This window comes from Narcine bancroftii, chromosome 5 (genome assembly GCF_036971445.1).
Source record: "Narcine bancroftii isolate sNarBan1 chromosome 5, sNarBan1.hap1, whole genome shotgun sequence".
NCBI lineage: Eukaryota > Metazoa > Chordata > Chondrichthyes > Torpediniformes > Narcinidae > Narcine > Narcine bancroftii.
In genome coordinates, this window is record NC_091473.1 from 151,050,336 (window position 1) to 151,065,821 (window position 15,486).

Consider the following 15,486-nt stretch of genomic DNA (forward strand, 5'->3'; position numbering starts at 1 on the left):
ACCAGCCAGAATGCTCTCAACGGTACACCTGTAGAAGTTTTCGACAGTCTTCGGTGACGTCCCGAATCTCCTCAAACTCCTCGCAAAGTATAGCCCCTGGCGAGCCTTCTTCATTCTTCTTTGGACAAAGATCCTCTTGTTAGGCTGCAGTCAGTTGAAGGAGAAACTGGTAATCAACTTTTAAAAGGTTTTGCTGATGAACTTGCTGGAAGGGATATTTCCAAAATTTAACATATTTAAATTTAGACGTAGAGCACAATAACAGGTCCTTCTGGCCCACGAGCCCTTGCCCCCCCCCCCCCCCCAAAATGATCCGAATCATCTCACACAGTTTCGAAACCAATCTGACCCAAGTCACCTGCCTCATTGTAATAGCACCTGCCTCATTGTAATAGTACCTGCTTCAACCCCCTCCTCCTACAGCCTGTTCCTTACACCCACCACCCTCTGTGTAGAGCAGTTACCCCTCTGGTTTCTGTTGAATTTCCCAACCACCTCCATAAACCTGTGACCTCTGGTTACCTATTCCCGAGTCTGGGAAAAAGACTCCCTGCCTTCACCCAATCTGTTCCTCTTGTGATGTTGTCCACCTCTGAGAGATCACCCCTCATCCTCCTGCGCTCCAGGGAATAAAACCCAAGCCGGCTCCATTTCTCCCCACAGCTCAGGCCCCCAAGTTCTGGCAACATCCTCGTAAACCTTCTCTGCCCCCTCTCCATCTTTCCTATAGCACGGTGACCAATACCGACCACGATCCTCCAAATGGGGCTTCACCAATGGCTTATACAGCTGCAACCTCTGTACTCATTTCTCTGACTGACAAAGGACAATGTGCCAAAAGCCTTTTTGACCACCCTGTCTGCCTGTGACACCACTTTCAAGATTTCCCCCCCTGCTGTCCAACGCTCCCCAGATTCCTCCCATTCACTGTGTAGGTCCTACCCATGTTAGACCTCCGAATATGCATCACCTCGCATTTCTCTGTATCAAATTCCATCAACCATTGCTCTGCCCACCTGTCGTCTTTGACAACTGTTTTCACTCTCTACAATACCAGTCATTTTAGTATCATCCACAAGCTTGCCATCACATAATGTACATTTTTATCTAAATCACTGATGTGGATGGCAAACAGCAATGGGTCCAGCACCGAGCCCTGTGGCACAACACTGGTCACAGGTCACCATTCTGAAAAACAACACCTTCATCAACATCTGCTTTCTTCCAATCTTCTATCCATCTGCTGTCTCACCCTGAATCCCTTGTGATCTCACTCTCCAGAGCAGTCCACCACATGGAACCTAGTTGTGTACCGTGCTGAAATCTTGACTCACAACACCCCCTCCTCTTTTACCCGCACCTGGAGCCTGGAGCGTTGAGCTGCCAGTCCCGCCCCTGTCTTAACCAAGTTTCCGTCATGGTGCCCACATCCCAGTCAGGTTTTATTCATAGAGCCAAACAACATTACAGCATCGAAGCAGGGCCCTTCAGCCCTTCTAGTCTGTGATTAACCACTTTTTTGGCCTCGTCCCACTGATCTGCACACAGTCCATAGCCCTCCACACCTCTCCCATCCATTCATCCGCCTGACCTGACAAGCCTCCAGCATTATAATGGCATTAAATCTTTGTTGTAGATCATTTTCAAAGCTTGAGCTTCCCCAAGAAACGACTCCTCTCCAAATCTGTGCTGATTACTTTGTGTGTTCTTATCACTTCATCCATCACTACCACTTTGAACATCAAATAAGAGCATGGGAAACAGGACCAGGGGTCGGCCATCCGGCCCACTGTGGTGCAACAAGCAGACACAAAACACAGAAGACTGTACCACAGGTTTTAATCCACTGAAAGTCTTGTACACCAGTTTCAGTCTCACGTGACTGGCCCAGGGAGGGGCCGGCTCGAGGTCTAGTTCCAGCCGGCCAGGTGGAGTCAGCCTCCCCAGTGGTCTTCCTGCAGGTACAAAGGTCGCCCCCTGCAGTCAGCTGGTGGTTGTATCATCACACCTGCCAAACCTCCTTTGCCGTTCAACGTTCATGGACTCGGCTCCACCCCCGCCTCCCCATAACCCATAGTTCCCCTGTTCTTCAAAAATACATCAATATGTGTCTTAAAACAGGTACCTGGACAAGGAGGGCATGGAGGGATATGGTCTGGGTGCAGGTCAGTGGGACAATATTTGGCAGAAACTAGAAGGGCCTGTTTCTATGCTGTAGTGATATCTCTGGTTCTCCAGCTTCCTTGGGTGTGGAATAATAAGATATAAAGAATGCAGAGATGATTTACTCGGATGTTGCCCAGACTTCAGGAACTGAGTTACAGGGAAAGGTTAAACAGGTTAGGACTTTATTCCCTGAAGTGTAGAAGAATGAGGGGAGATTTGATCGATGTATTTCAAATTATGAGGGGGACAGACAGAGTAAATGTAGGTTGGCTCTTTCCATTGAGGGTGGGTGAGATACAAATGAGAGGACATAGTTAAGGGTGAAAGGTGAAAAATTTAGGGAGAACTTCTTCACACAGAGAGCTCATGTGGAACGAGCTGCCAGCTGAGGTGGTGAATGCGGGCTCAATTTTAACATTTAAGTAGAATTTGGACTGGTACATGGATGGGAGGAGTATGGAGGGCTATGGGTGCAGGTCAGTGGGACTAAGCAAAAATAAATAGCTCAGCACAGACTAGAAGGGCCGAAGGGGCCTGGTTCTGTGAGGTAATGTTCTATGGAATCCCACAGATTCACTGTGCTCTGGGAGAATGAATTCATTATCTCTGCCTTCAATGTTCTCCTCAAAGTTTAAGGCTGTCCCCTAGGCATAGTCTCACACGCCAATGGAAACAACCTCCCAGTTTCTTTATCTGAGAAGGGCTCAGGCCCGAAATGTCAGTAATTTATCTTTACCACCGATGAACGTTGCGAGACGTATGTTTTACTATCTACACCTTATCTATTCCTTTCACGATTTTATGTAACAAGATGTATTCATGGCTATCATTACCATTGCTCTGTGTGCCGTGGGACTGCTGGCATCCACACAGAGTTTCCATCGGCTGTCATCCGCCAACTCCACCATGCGTAGTTGTACTGTTGGCCTGCCCCTTGCGCTGTCCATCGAGCCGGTGAGCTGATAACCCTGCAGATTCCCATCTGACCTCGTGGCCTTGGCAATGACGGTGAGCAATGGCGAACTCAATGCCCCCAACAAATCCAGCTGGAGTCGCAAAGGAACAGAAGAACATCAGAAAGGAGTGAATCACGAAAGTTCGCAGACACCGCCGTTGAAGTAAAAACACAAGGCTGGAGAAACTCAGCCAGTCACACGCTGTCCTTTAAAGATACAGAACCACATTTCGGGCTCAGACCTTGTTCAAGGTATGAGCAAACTGTCGGAACAAAATGGCTGGAGGGGCTGTGAAAGGGAAGGGAGGGTGGACAGAGGGTAGGTTAGCAGAGACTAGTGTTAATGCCACCCGGATGGAGAGGGCCCAGGTGGAAAATCAGGAGTGAATTTCAACTTCTCCAGTTTCTGGTGGCCCACCCCGTTCTCCCTCTCTTCCCACTCCCTCCGTCTCCTTTCCTCCAGCCCTCCAGCTCCTTCCCTCTCCATTCACAGAGCCATCCCCCCTCCTCTTGTTTGCTGGTTTGACCTCCCTCCCTTCTCCACCTGTTCTGTCTGTGGATCTGTCTGCACTCCTGCCCCTCACCCCCAGCCACCATTTTGTTTGGGCACCTGCCTACCTTGATGAAAGGCTCAAGCCCGAAATGTTGGTTGTGTATCTTTATCTTTGCTATACAAAGTATACTGCTTGACCTGCTGAGTATCTTCAGCAGTGTGTTTTTACTAAGAACATAAAAAATTTCAGATTTATTGTCAGAGTACACACCTGACAACATATACAACCCTGAGATTCTTTTTCCTGCGGGCAAGGCAGCATGACCACCAATAGACAGTGCCGCCCAATTAACCTACAACCCCCAGTACGTTTTGAATGGTGGGAGGAAACCAGAGTGCCCAGAGAAAACCGATGCAGACATAGTGAGAATGCATAAACTCCTTATGGACATTCAAACCTGTAACAGTGTTGCAATAGCCGCTACACCAACCATGCCCTACAAATATTTGGGAGTTTTGTAAGCAGTTTTAGGCCCCATATCTAAGAAAGGATGTGGTAGTGTTGGAGAGGGTCCAGAGGAGGTTTATGAGAAGGATCTTGGGGGTGAGAGGAGTGTTGACGACCCTGGGCCTGTACTAGCTGGAGTTCGGAAGAATGAGGAGTGATCTCATAAGAACATAAGAAATAGAAGCAGGAGTTCGCCATTCGGCCCGTCAAGCTTGCTCTGCCATTCAATAAGATCATGGCTGATCTGATCATTAACTCACTCCACCCACCTGCCTTTTCCCCATTCCCCTTAATTCCTTTTTTATGTAAAAACCTATCTAACTGAACCTTAAATATGTTTAATGAAATCACCTCAACTTCTTCCCTGGGCAGAGATTCCACGGATTCATGACTCTCTGGGAAAAATAGTTTTTCCTCATCTCCATCGTGAACCTTGAGGCTGTGTCCCCAAGTTCTAGTCTCAACTTCCAGTTGTAATGGAGAGGCAGCATTCACCACTGGGTGGCCCAGCTGTGCTTCTATTCGGAGGACATACTACCTGCCAATCAAGGACAGAAACTCACCCCAAGCCATCAAGGTGACCCTCACGATTGGCCCAGGTGAATCACCTCAGTTCACCCCTGCTGAGCCCCTGCACTTGGCCTTGAGCCATTGAACACAGCCACCAATGGGGCCCATACTGGCCGTATGATTGGTCCCCCCAGCTTTGCCCCCAGAACTATTAAAGGTTCATGTGCTCCTTTGTTCTGCCTCTTTGGACTCCTTGTGGATCGTGAGTATCACCTTTCATACTGAGTTGGGGTGAGTCCCGAGGCTAAGTAGCAAGAGCTGTGCCTGTAGTGACCAAGGGGTGGGGGCACCTACGATCGCCTAGAGCGTGTGCGTTGAATGTGTCTGTTACTGTAACTGCTAGTTTTGTCGGTTATCCCTCATTGCCACAAGGTGTATATTTTTGCCCCTGCATACTGTGTGTGTGTGTTTAAAGGTCATCTTGATAAACCAACTCCACTGCTTCCTTTTTTTTCCTGAAATAAAAGTTTGTTTTGTACCCTCCACCTCTGTCTTGTTCTTAACCTGTGGGACCCACACGAACCCGAACAACACCAGTGAAAACAGTTTTCCTGCCTCTGTCTTATCTGTCCCTTTCACCATCTTACAAGGTTTCTATAAGATCTCCTCTCATTCTTCGGAATTTGAATGAGTATAATCCCAGGTGATTCAGTCTCTCCTCGTAGGCCAACCCCCTCATCTCTGGGATCAACCTAGGGAGCCTCCTCTGGACTGTCTCCATCGCAACCTACTGAATATTGAAAGAGCTTGATAAAGTGAACGTGGAGAAGATGTTTCCAATGGTAGGAGAGTCTTGGACCAGAGGGCACAACCTCTGTAGAAGGATGTCCCTTTAGAACAGAGATGAGGAGGTTTCTCCAGCCAGAGGGGTGAATCTGTGGAACTCGTTGCCACCAACAGCTGAGGAAGACAAGTCATTGGGTAGGTTGAAAGTAGTTGAACGGCCTAATTCTGCTTCCAAGTTCACTGGTCTCCTTTCCAGGGAGAGAGCAGTTTCACAGCCACAGTGCATGATGGGTTAAAAAAAAAAAAAAACAACTCTCCATTTCCCTTGAAAATTTACTGGAAGTCATCCATTTTGAGACAGTGGATGCCTCTTCCTCTCACAGTAAGTTTTGTTCTATTCATGTTGATCCAGTGTAGAGCAGCTTAACGGCAGCTCTGGTGCTGGTGTGGACCTGGACATGCCAGGGAGCAGAGACACAGCACTGATCCGCAGGGTCTTACCACCATTGGTAATAGTGAAGGCCCCTTCCAGGCTTTAAACAACATGTTAAAGAAGCCAAAAGTGTTTTTATTTAAAATCTTGCAACCGCAGGGTCTGTGCTGGCAGCGGCTCGAGGGGCTGCAGACCCTGCGGGAACAGCGGACCGGCGCAGGGTTCCAGAAACTGAGAAATCACCCACCCCCTCCCCCCGCCCCATTGAAAATGAGGAGCCTAGGGGACAACCCTACAGACAGTTAACATGGTTGCAGACCAGCGAGGTGCTCTGTGGCTGAGGGACCCACACCAGACCAGACCAGCGAGGTGCACTGTGGCTGAGGGACCCACGTGGGCTGCTGGAGACGAGCTCATGGGAACCAAGTATCGGATCCCGGATTCGAGAGAGCGCTGAGGGCAAGAAGGGCTCCCGAAGGGCCTCGGGTGCTGAAGGCTTCCTGATCCTGTTTTAGATCTGGAGTCTGTGCGGTTGCCAAGGCTACAGGAGGTGAATCCACAGATACTCGGGGTTTCTCTGAAGGGGCTCTTTTGCTTCTCTTTCTCTCGTACTATAAGGGGCACCAGGCGACAGCAGGTAGAAGACAAGTTCATGTTCTCTTTTATCACATGACAAAAAAAAGTATCGCGATAAAAAATCTTGAACCGGTGAAACAAACCTCTTCGAAAGATTGACTGCTACTACTGCTTTGCTGCCTGGACATTGGGCCTGGTCCAGTCCCAGATGATTGCTCACTGCTTGCATCCTGAATCCACAAAGTTAGATTTCAGATCTATTGTCAGAGTTTATACACGACATCTCATCCAACCCTGAGAGCACGGCAGAATTGTCACTTATTGATAGTGCAAAAAAAACTGTACACAACATCCACATATAAACAAAGAAACAAATGCACCTGAACTGAAGGGGACAAACATACTTGTGTGTAGTTTTGCTCGTGCTGTTTCGGGGGGTTTAAACTAGACTTGCAGGGGGAGGGGAACCAGAGTGTGAGAGCAGATAGTAAGGTGGAGGACAATGAGAGTCATGAGCTGACTGCAGGAAAGAAATGGTCTCACATCGACTTCAATGCAAGGACTATTGTCGGGAAAATGGATGAGCTTAAATTGAGGATTGTCACTTGGGGTTATGACATTATTGCTATTGATTCAGACAGGATAGAGGGCAAGGGAGAAAAGGAGAAGGTGTGGCACTGCTAGTCAGGGAAAATATCACAGCTGTGGATAGACAGGACAGCACTGAAGACTCATCTACAAAGGCCTTATGGGTGGAGCCAAGGAACAGGAAGGGCATGAGTGTGCTAATAGGGCTGTATTACAGACAATAATCCGAGAGAATTGGAGCAGCAAATCTGATGGGAGATAGCAGACCAGTGTAAGAAACAGAAAGTTACGATGGAGATTTTAACCTTCCGCACATAGACTGGGGCTCTCATATGGGAAAAGGACTGGATGGGTTGGAGTTTGTCAAATGTGTACAGGAAAGCTTTCTACATCAATATGTAGAGGGACCAACAAGAGAAGATGCAATATCTGATCTTTTAGGGAACCAGGCAGATCAGGTGGCAGAAGTATGTATTGGAGAGCAATTTGGGTCCAATGACCATAATGTCATTAGTTTCAAGTTAATTATGGAGAAGGATAGGTCTGGTCCTTGAGTTGAGGTTCTAAATTTTGAAGAAATGAGGAAGGATCGCAGAAGAGACCATTGGAATGTTATTTTCTGGCAAGGATGCACCCAGCAGGTGGAAGGCCTTCAAGGACAACATTTTGAGAGTGCAGAGATTGCATGTTCCCACCAGGAATACGGAGAAAGTTAATAGACGTAGGGAACTTTGGTTTTCAAGAGATATTGGAGAGCTGGTTAGGAAAAGGAGGGGACTATATATGTGGCATAGAGAACAAGGAGGAAATGAGCTACTTACAGAGTATAGAAAATTTAAGAGTATACTTAAGATGGAAATTAGGAAAGCAAAAAGAAGACATGAAGGTGCTTTGGCAGATAATATGAAGAAAAATCCAAAGGGTTTCTACAAATATATTAAAAGTTAGTAAGGGACAAAATTGGATCCCTAGAAAATCAGAGTGGTCAACCATGTGTGGAGCCTCGGGAAATGGGGGAGATCTTGAACAATTTTTTTTGCATCGGTATTTACACAGGAAACTGACAATAGTGAATAAGGATGGAAGGAACACATGGAGTTTAAGGAGAAAGAGGTTGTTGCTGCCTTACAGTGGATAAAGGTAGTCAAATTCCCCCCCCCTCCCCCACCTTGAGGGAGACAAGTGCTGAAATTGTAGGGTTCCTGGGAGATATATTCAAAATGTCCTTAGTTATGGGGGAGGTGCCGGAGAATTGGAGGGTGGCTCATGTCCCAATGTTAAAGAAGGGCTCCAAGGCAATTATCGGCCAGTGATCCTGATGTCAGTAGTATGTAAATTATTTGAAGGATTTCTGGAGATAGGACATACAGTTATTTGGACTGTCACCAGCACATTAAGGACAGTCGGCATGGATGTCTGTGTGGTAGGTCGTGTTTAACAAATCTTGTTGAATTTTTTTGAGGAAGTTACCGACAAGATTGATGAGGGGAAGGCCGTGGATGTTGTTTATATGGACTTTAGTAAGGCCTTAGACAAGGTTCCACATGAGAGGTTGGTTCAGATGGTTAGGACACTAGGTCTACATAGAAAGGTTGCAAACTGGATTCGAAATTGGCTTGGTGGAAGAAAACAGAGAGCGGTGGTGGATGGTGGCTTCTCAGACTGGAGGTCTATGTCGAGTGATGTGCCTCAGGGATCTGTTTTGGGACCATTATTATTTGTTATCGATATAAATGACCTAAATGATAACATGGTGAATTGGATCAGCAAGTTTGCTGATGGCACAAAAGTTCAGAGGCAGTGTGGACTGTGAGGAAGATTTTCAAAGCTTGCAGAGGGATCTGGATCAGCTGGGAAATTGGGCCAGTAAATGGCTGATGGAATTTAATGCAGACAAGTGTGAGGTGTTGTACTTTGGAAGAGCAAATCAGGGAAGGACATACACAGTAAATGGTGGACCATTAAGGAGTGTGGAGGAGCAAAGGGATCTGGAGGTAGTGGCGCATGTGGACAGGGTTGTAAAGAAAGCTTTTGGCATCTTATCCTTTATAAATCAAAGCATTAAGAATCGAAGTTGGAATGTTATGTTGAAGTTATTCAAGTCATTGGTGAGGCCACAGATAGAATATTGTGTGCAGTTCTGGTCACCCAGCAGCAGGAAAGATATCAATAAGATTGAAAGAGTGCAGAGAAGATTTACTAAGAAGTTGTCGGGTCATCAGATGAGTTACCAGGAAAGATTAAACAAGTTAGGTCTATATTCCTTGGAATGAGGCTTGATAGAGGTTTATAAGATTATGAGGGGTATAGACAGAGTAGATGTGAATAGGATGTTCCACTTAGATTGGGGGATGTGAATATGGTTTAGGTTGAAAGGGGAGTGGTACAAGGGGAACATTAGGGGAAAGTTTTCACTCAGAGGGTGGTAGGAATGTGGATTGAGGTGCCATCTGATGTAGTGAATGCAGATTCAATCTCGAGTTTTAAAAATAAATTGGATCAATACATAGATAGGTCTGGAGGGTTATGGAACGAGAGGTCAGTGCGACGAGCTAGTTTTATTCGTCGGCACAGACCAGAAGGGTCGAATGGCCTGTTTTTCAGTGCTTTCTATGGCTCTCACTGATTATGCAATAAAGAGCAGAGAAAACAATCAATAAATGAGTCCCATATTGAGTTTGTTATTGAGGGGTCTGATGATGGAGGGGGAGCAGCTGTTCCTGAACCTGGTGGTGTGAGTCTTGAGGCACCGACACCTCTTTCCTGATGGTAGCAGCGAGAACAGAGCATGTGCTGGATGGCGTGGATCCTCGCTGATCGCTGCTGATCCCCGATGGCAACAAGACAAATTGGTGGCAAAAGAGAACAACTGATCCCAATGCATCAAAACAAAAAAAAGGTTCATCACATTTTTGACAGCTACCTTAATCTGATAGCAGACAGTTTTTTTCCCCCAAAATATTTTGCCTACCAAAGAACATCTAGAGTTATACAGCATGAAAATGGGCCCGTGCCCACTGAGTCCACAGGCTCGGATGGCCAACTCCTTCTCAGATTACTTACATTCTTGTGTGTAACACGTTAAAAGGTAGACAATTGAGGAGTGTAGTCAAACAAAGGGATTTAGAAATTCTGGTTCATAATTCCCTGAAAGTGGAGTCACTTGTAGACAGGGTGGTGAAGAAATCTTGCATATTGGTCTTCACAAATCAGAATATTGAGTACATAAATTGGAACATTATGTTGAAGCTGTATAAGACATTGGTGAGGCCAAATTTGGAATATTGTGTGCAGTTCTGGATGCCAAATCATAGGAAGGAGATCAACAGAATAGAGAGAGGGCAGAGGAGGTTTATGGGACTGTTGCTGCGGTTTCAGGGTTTGAGTTACAGGGAAAGGTGGAGCAGACTGGGACTTCATTCCCTGGAGTGTAGAAGGTTGAGGGGTGATTTGATAGAGGTATTTAAAATTATGAGGGGGACAGATGGAGTCAATGTGGACAGGTTTTTTCCATTGAGAATGGGGGAGATTCAAATAACAGGACATCGATTGAGATTGAAGGGGAAAAAGTTTAGGGGAAACACAAGGGGTAATTTCTTCACTCAGAGTGGGGTGGGAGTGTGGACTTATCTTCGGTCGAAGTGGTAGATGTGGGTTCGATTTTAATATTTAAGGAAAAGTTGGATAGGTATATGGAAGAGCGAGGTGTGGAGGATTATGGACCAGGTGCAAATCAATGGGACTAAGTGGGAGAAGGTGTTTGGCATGGACTAGAAGGGCCAAACTGGCACGTTTCTGTGCTGTAATTATATATTAAACAGCAGTGTGTCTGTCTGCAGTGTTCCCAAGCACTTCACAGGCAATGAACTCATAAGAACAAGGAGTAGTTGGCCATTCAACCACTCAATCCTGTCCCACAATTCCTCACCAGGAATGTGTATCTCAACATCATTATCCTCTATTAGTTGAGTTCTCTGTCGGTATCAGTTCCCTGTGCCATTAATCGCAGAATTTCTATTCCTCTCCATGGTCAAGGCGCTTCCTTTTGTCTCAGGCCTTGATAATCCATCCTTGTTTTGAAACGGGAACACGTTGTCCGAGACTTTTTGGCCAAGAGAAGCCTCATGTCTAACCTGTCGAGCTCACAAGGGATTTTGTGTTCCACTAAGATCTCATCTCATTGTCGATCCTTGCATCTGATGAAATGGTGCAGCCGAGATAGGTAAACTGGTTGACCGTTTTGAGTTTTGTGTGCCCGATGGAGATGTGGGGGGGCTGGTAGTCATGGTGGGGAGCTGGCTGATGGAGGACCTCAGTTTTCTTCAGGCTGACTTCCAGGCCAAACATTTTGGCAGTTTCCGCAAAGCAGGACGTCAAGCGCTGAAGAGCTGGCTCTGAATGGGCAACTAAAGCGGCATCATCTGCAAAGAGTAGTTCACGACAATGAGATAGACAACAGACTCGCCAAGGCAAATAGCGCCTTTGGAAGACTACACAAAAGAGTCTGGAAAAACAACCAACTGAAAAACCTCACAAAGATTAGCGTATACAGAGCCGTTGTCATACCCACACTCCTGTTCGGCTCCGAATCATGGGTCATCTACCGGCACCACCTACGGCTCCTAGAACGCTTCCACCAGCGTTGTCTCCGCTCCATCCTCAACATCCATTGGAGCGCTTACACCCCTAACGTCGAAGTACTCGAGATGGCAGAGGTCGACAGCATCGAGTCCACGCTGCTGAAGATCCAGCTGCGCTGGATGGGTCACATCTCCAGAATGGAGGACCATCGCCTTCCCAAGATCCTGTTATATGGCGAGCTCTCCACTGGCCACCGTGACAGAGGTGCACCAAAGAAAAGGTACAAGGACTGCCTAAAGAAATCTCTTGGTGCCTGCCACATTGACCACCGCCAGTGGGCTGATAACGCCTCAAACCGTGCATCTTGGCGCCTCACAGTTTGGCGGGCAGCAACCTCCTTTGAAGAAGACCGCAGAGCCCACCTCACGAACAAAAGGCAAAGGAGGAAAAACCCAACACCCAACCCCAACCAACCAATTTTCCCTTGCAACCGCTGCAATCGTGTCTGCCTGTCCCGCATCGGACTTGTCAGCCACAAACGAGCCTGCAGCTGACGTGGACTTTTTACCCCCTCCATAAATCTTCGTCCGCGAAGCCAAGCCAAAGAAAAAAAGAAGATCTCATCTTGCTAAAACTCTACCTTTCCAATCACTTAGGTGACTGATCTGCCGTACCAGGGACCAGTCTGGTGATTTTTTTTTCAAATAAAAACACACCAAAATGTTGGCAAAACTCAGCCAGTCTTTTCAGCACCCATAAAAAGCAAAGATATGTGACCGATGCTTCGAGCCTGGGCCCTTCTTCAAGGAATAAGCAGAATGAGTAACAAACTCTCGGGCTGAAGAAATTCTTCTGTGTCCCTGTTTTCAATCTTGAAGTTGTGCCCTAGGCACCCCGACCATGGGAAAAAACTTTGCCACATCTACTCTGTCCAGGCCTTTTAACATTCAAAATGTTTCTAAGAGGTTCCCCCTTCATTCTTCTGAACTGAGGAGTATAGTCCAAGAGCTGTCAAATATTTCTCATATGCTATCCCAGGAATAATTCTTCTGAATCTTCCCTTTATCCCTTCCAATGCCAGCACAGCCTTTCTTAAATAAGGAGACCAGGTCTGTACCCCATACTCCAAGGGAGGGCTCACCAGAGCCTTATAAAGCCAATTTAGCTCCTTGTACACTCAAAGCTGAAATGCTGGCACCATAAACATAGAAACATAGAAAAGTAGGTGCAGGAGGAGGCCATTTGGCCCTTCAAGCCTACACCGCCATTCAATATGATCATGACTGATCAGTACCCGGTTTCTGCCTTCTCCCCAGACCCCCTGATCCCCTTAGCCACAAGGGCCAAATCGAACCTACTCTTAAATATTGACAAGGAACCATCCTCAACTACTTCCTGTGGCAAAGAATTCCCCAGATCCACCACCCTCTGAGAGAAGAAATTTTTCCTCATCTCAGTCCTAAAATACTTCCCCCTTATCCTTAAACTATGTCCCCAGTTCTGGTTTTTCCCAGCATTGGAAACAACCTTCCTGCATCTAGTCTGTCTAATCCCTTAAGAATTTTATATGTTTCTATAAGATCCCCCCTCAATCTTCTAAATTCCAGAGAATACAAGCCTAGTCTAACCAACCTTTCTTCATATGCAAGTCCTTCCATCCCTGGTATCAGTCGAGTGAACCGTCCCTGCACCCCCTCCATGGCGAGGATGTCCTTCCTCAGATAAGGGGACCAAAACTGCAGGCAGTACTCCAGGTGTGGTCTCACCAAGGCCCTGTACAGCTGGAGCAGGATCTCTATAGTAAAGAGTTAAGTGGTATGGTGGCATTTATTGTAAGAGGGCTTGCTATACAATTATACGCACCTTTGATGCAATTACTCTTGGTGAATTGTGTGTGTGTATCTTGTCTCCTTACAAAGCAAATGGATGCATGAGGTCCACATAACTCTTTACTGCGCCAGCATTTCAGCTTTGAGTGTACAAGGAGCTTATTGGCTTTATAAGGAACTGGTGAGGCCTCCCTTGGAGTATGGGGTACAGTCCAGGCTCCTTATTTAAGAAAGGCTGTGCCTTTATCCTGAGGGGATAAAGGGAAGATTCAGAAGAATTATTCCTGGAATAGCATATGAGAAACATTTATCAGCTCTTGGACTGTACTCCTCAGTTCAAATTGGACCCTGGCCAGTCACCTAAGTGTTCAAGGAGGCCAGAGTTTTAGCAAGATGAGGTCTGAATGGAACACAAAACCCCTTTGTGAGTTTGACAGGTTAGGCATGATGCTTCTGTTGGCGAAGGAGTCTCGGACATGGTGTCCCCATTCCAAAACAAGGGTAGATTGTCCAGGACTGATACAAAAGGAATCATCTTCATCCTCAGGAGTTTCTAGACCATGGAGAGGGATGGAAGATCTGACAATAACAGCACAGGGAACTGATACCAACAGAGAACTCATAGGAAAGTGGTGCTGAGATACGTTACTCTTGAAGAATTGTGAGACAGGTTTAATTGTGAGACAGGTTGGAATGGCCCAATTACTCCTAGTTCTTACGAGTTCACTGCTTGTGAGATGCCTGGGAAAACTGCGAACAGATGCATTGCTCTTTAAAATAAGGCACAAGAATGGAAGAAACAGGAGCAGGAGTTGCCTGTCCGTCCTGCTCCGCCATTCAATAAGATCAAGGCTGATCTGATGGTGGACTCAGCTCCACTCACCTGTCTGCTCTACAGAACCCTTAATTTCACTACCACGCAAACATCTATATGCGGGTTCAATAAATTTAATGGGGCAGTCTCTAATAATTCCTTCGGCAGAGAATTCACAAGATTCACAACTCTCTTTAACCTTGATTTAAGTCTATTGCTCGAATGCAGAGACTATGAACCCTCATTCCAATTGGAAGTATCTCCCTGCTGAGTGGTGTGGGAAGGAGCCCATACCTGTGTCAGGCGGCTAAGCACACTGACGCTCCTGCTTTTCAATGAGGGATTGTGCTCCGTGCTGTTCCCTGATCTCCAAGCCTCCTTGCTGTTCTCCAGAGAAGTGCCGTGTGGCCGATCAAGGGAATATGTCCAAGAGGAGGAACTGCCTTGCGAGGAATGGCCATGGGACGAAGGTTTTTCGATCCCAGTTTGTTTATTCAACCTGGACTGTAAGCAAGACGAGGTTACAAGAAATGTTCCACAGTCGGGAAGTTGTCAGCAGAAGCTCAGTGGACATTCACTCAAGGAACCCTGCTCTCTGAGGGCCAACGTTCTCACTCAGAGGGTGGTAAGAGCTGCCAGAGGTGGTGATAGCAGCAAGGATCATTGAGACATTAAGAGAGGCAAGGTTAAGAGGGATATGGGCCAAACACATTGAGGCAGAGATGATAGGGTATCTGAATAGTTAGGGTATGAAAGGTTATGGGGAGGGGGGCTGAATGGGAGAATGGATCATCTCATGATGGAATGGTGGTCCAGACTTGATGGGCCAAAAGGCCTACTTCTTCCCCCATGATGCATTCATTTTTTTTTAATTTACAGCACGGTAGAAGCAGATTCCGGCCATTTAAACTGTACTGCCCAATTGCACCCAAATTAACCTGCAACCTCTGCAAGTCTTGGAGGATGGGAAGAAACCGGAGTCCCAGGAAAAAACTACATAGACACAGACAGCGCTGGATTTGAACCCAGGTCACTGATGCTGTGATAGCGGCTAACACGGGTTAAGTAGCATTAGTGGGAGAAAATAATTAGTTAACATTTCAGGCCAGAGCCCTTCATCATTTGAAACATTGACCACTCTCTCTCTCTCTCCCGCTGATGCTGCTATGTTCCTCCAGCAGGCCATGCCAGCTCGGACCTCTCGGTTTAGGAGCTGTGATACCTAACTGCCTCCTTGATATCCACGA

At 46.7% G+C, this 15,486-nt stretch overlaps 1 protein-coding gene across 3 annotated transcripts in view; it reads right to left on the reverse strand.

The window, feature by feature from the left end:
* LOC138764069 (vitellogenin-like) overlaps positions 1-15,486 on the reverse strand; it is a 112,250-nt gene that overhangs the window by 19,654 nt on the left and 77,110 nt on the right. For 2 of the 3 annotated variants that reach the window (XM_069939379.1, XM_069939381.1), the window contains 3 exons: positions 14,534-14,743; positions 6,571-6,657; positions 3,000-3,212 (listed from right to left, as the gene is read on the reverse strand). In XM_069939379.1, the coding sequence (XP_069795480.1) occupies positions 3,000-3,212; positions 6,571-6,657; positions 14,534-14,743 (510 nt within the window). The remainder of the gene's footprint in view (positions 1-2,999; positions 3,213-6,570; positions 6,658-14,533; positions 14,744-15,486) is intronic. The other variant, XM_069939380.1, reaches the window with a different exon arrangement.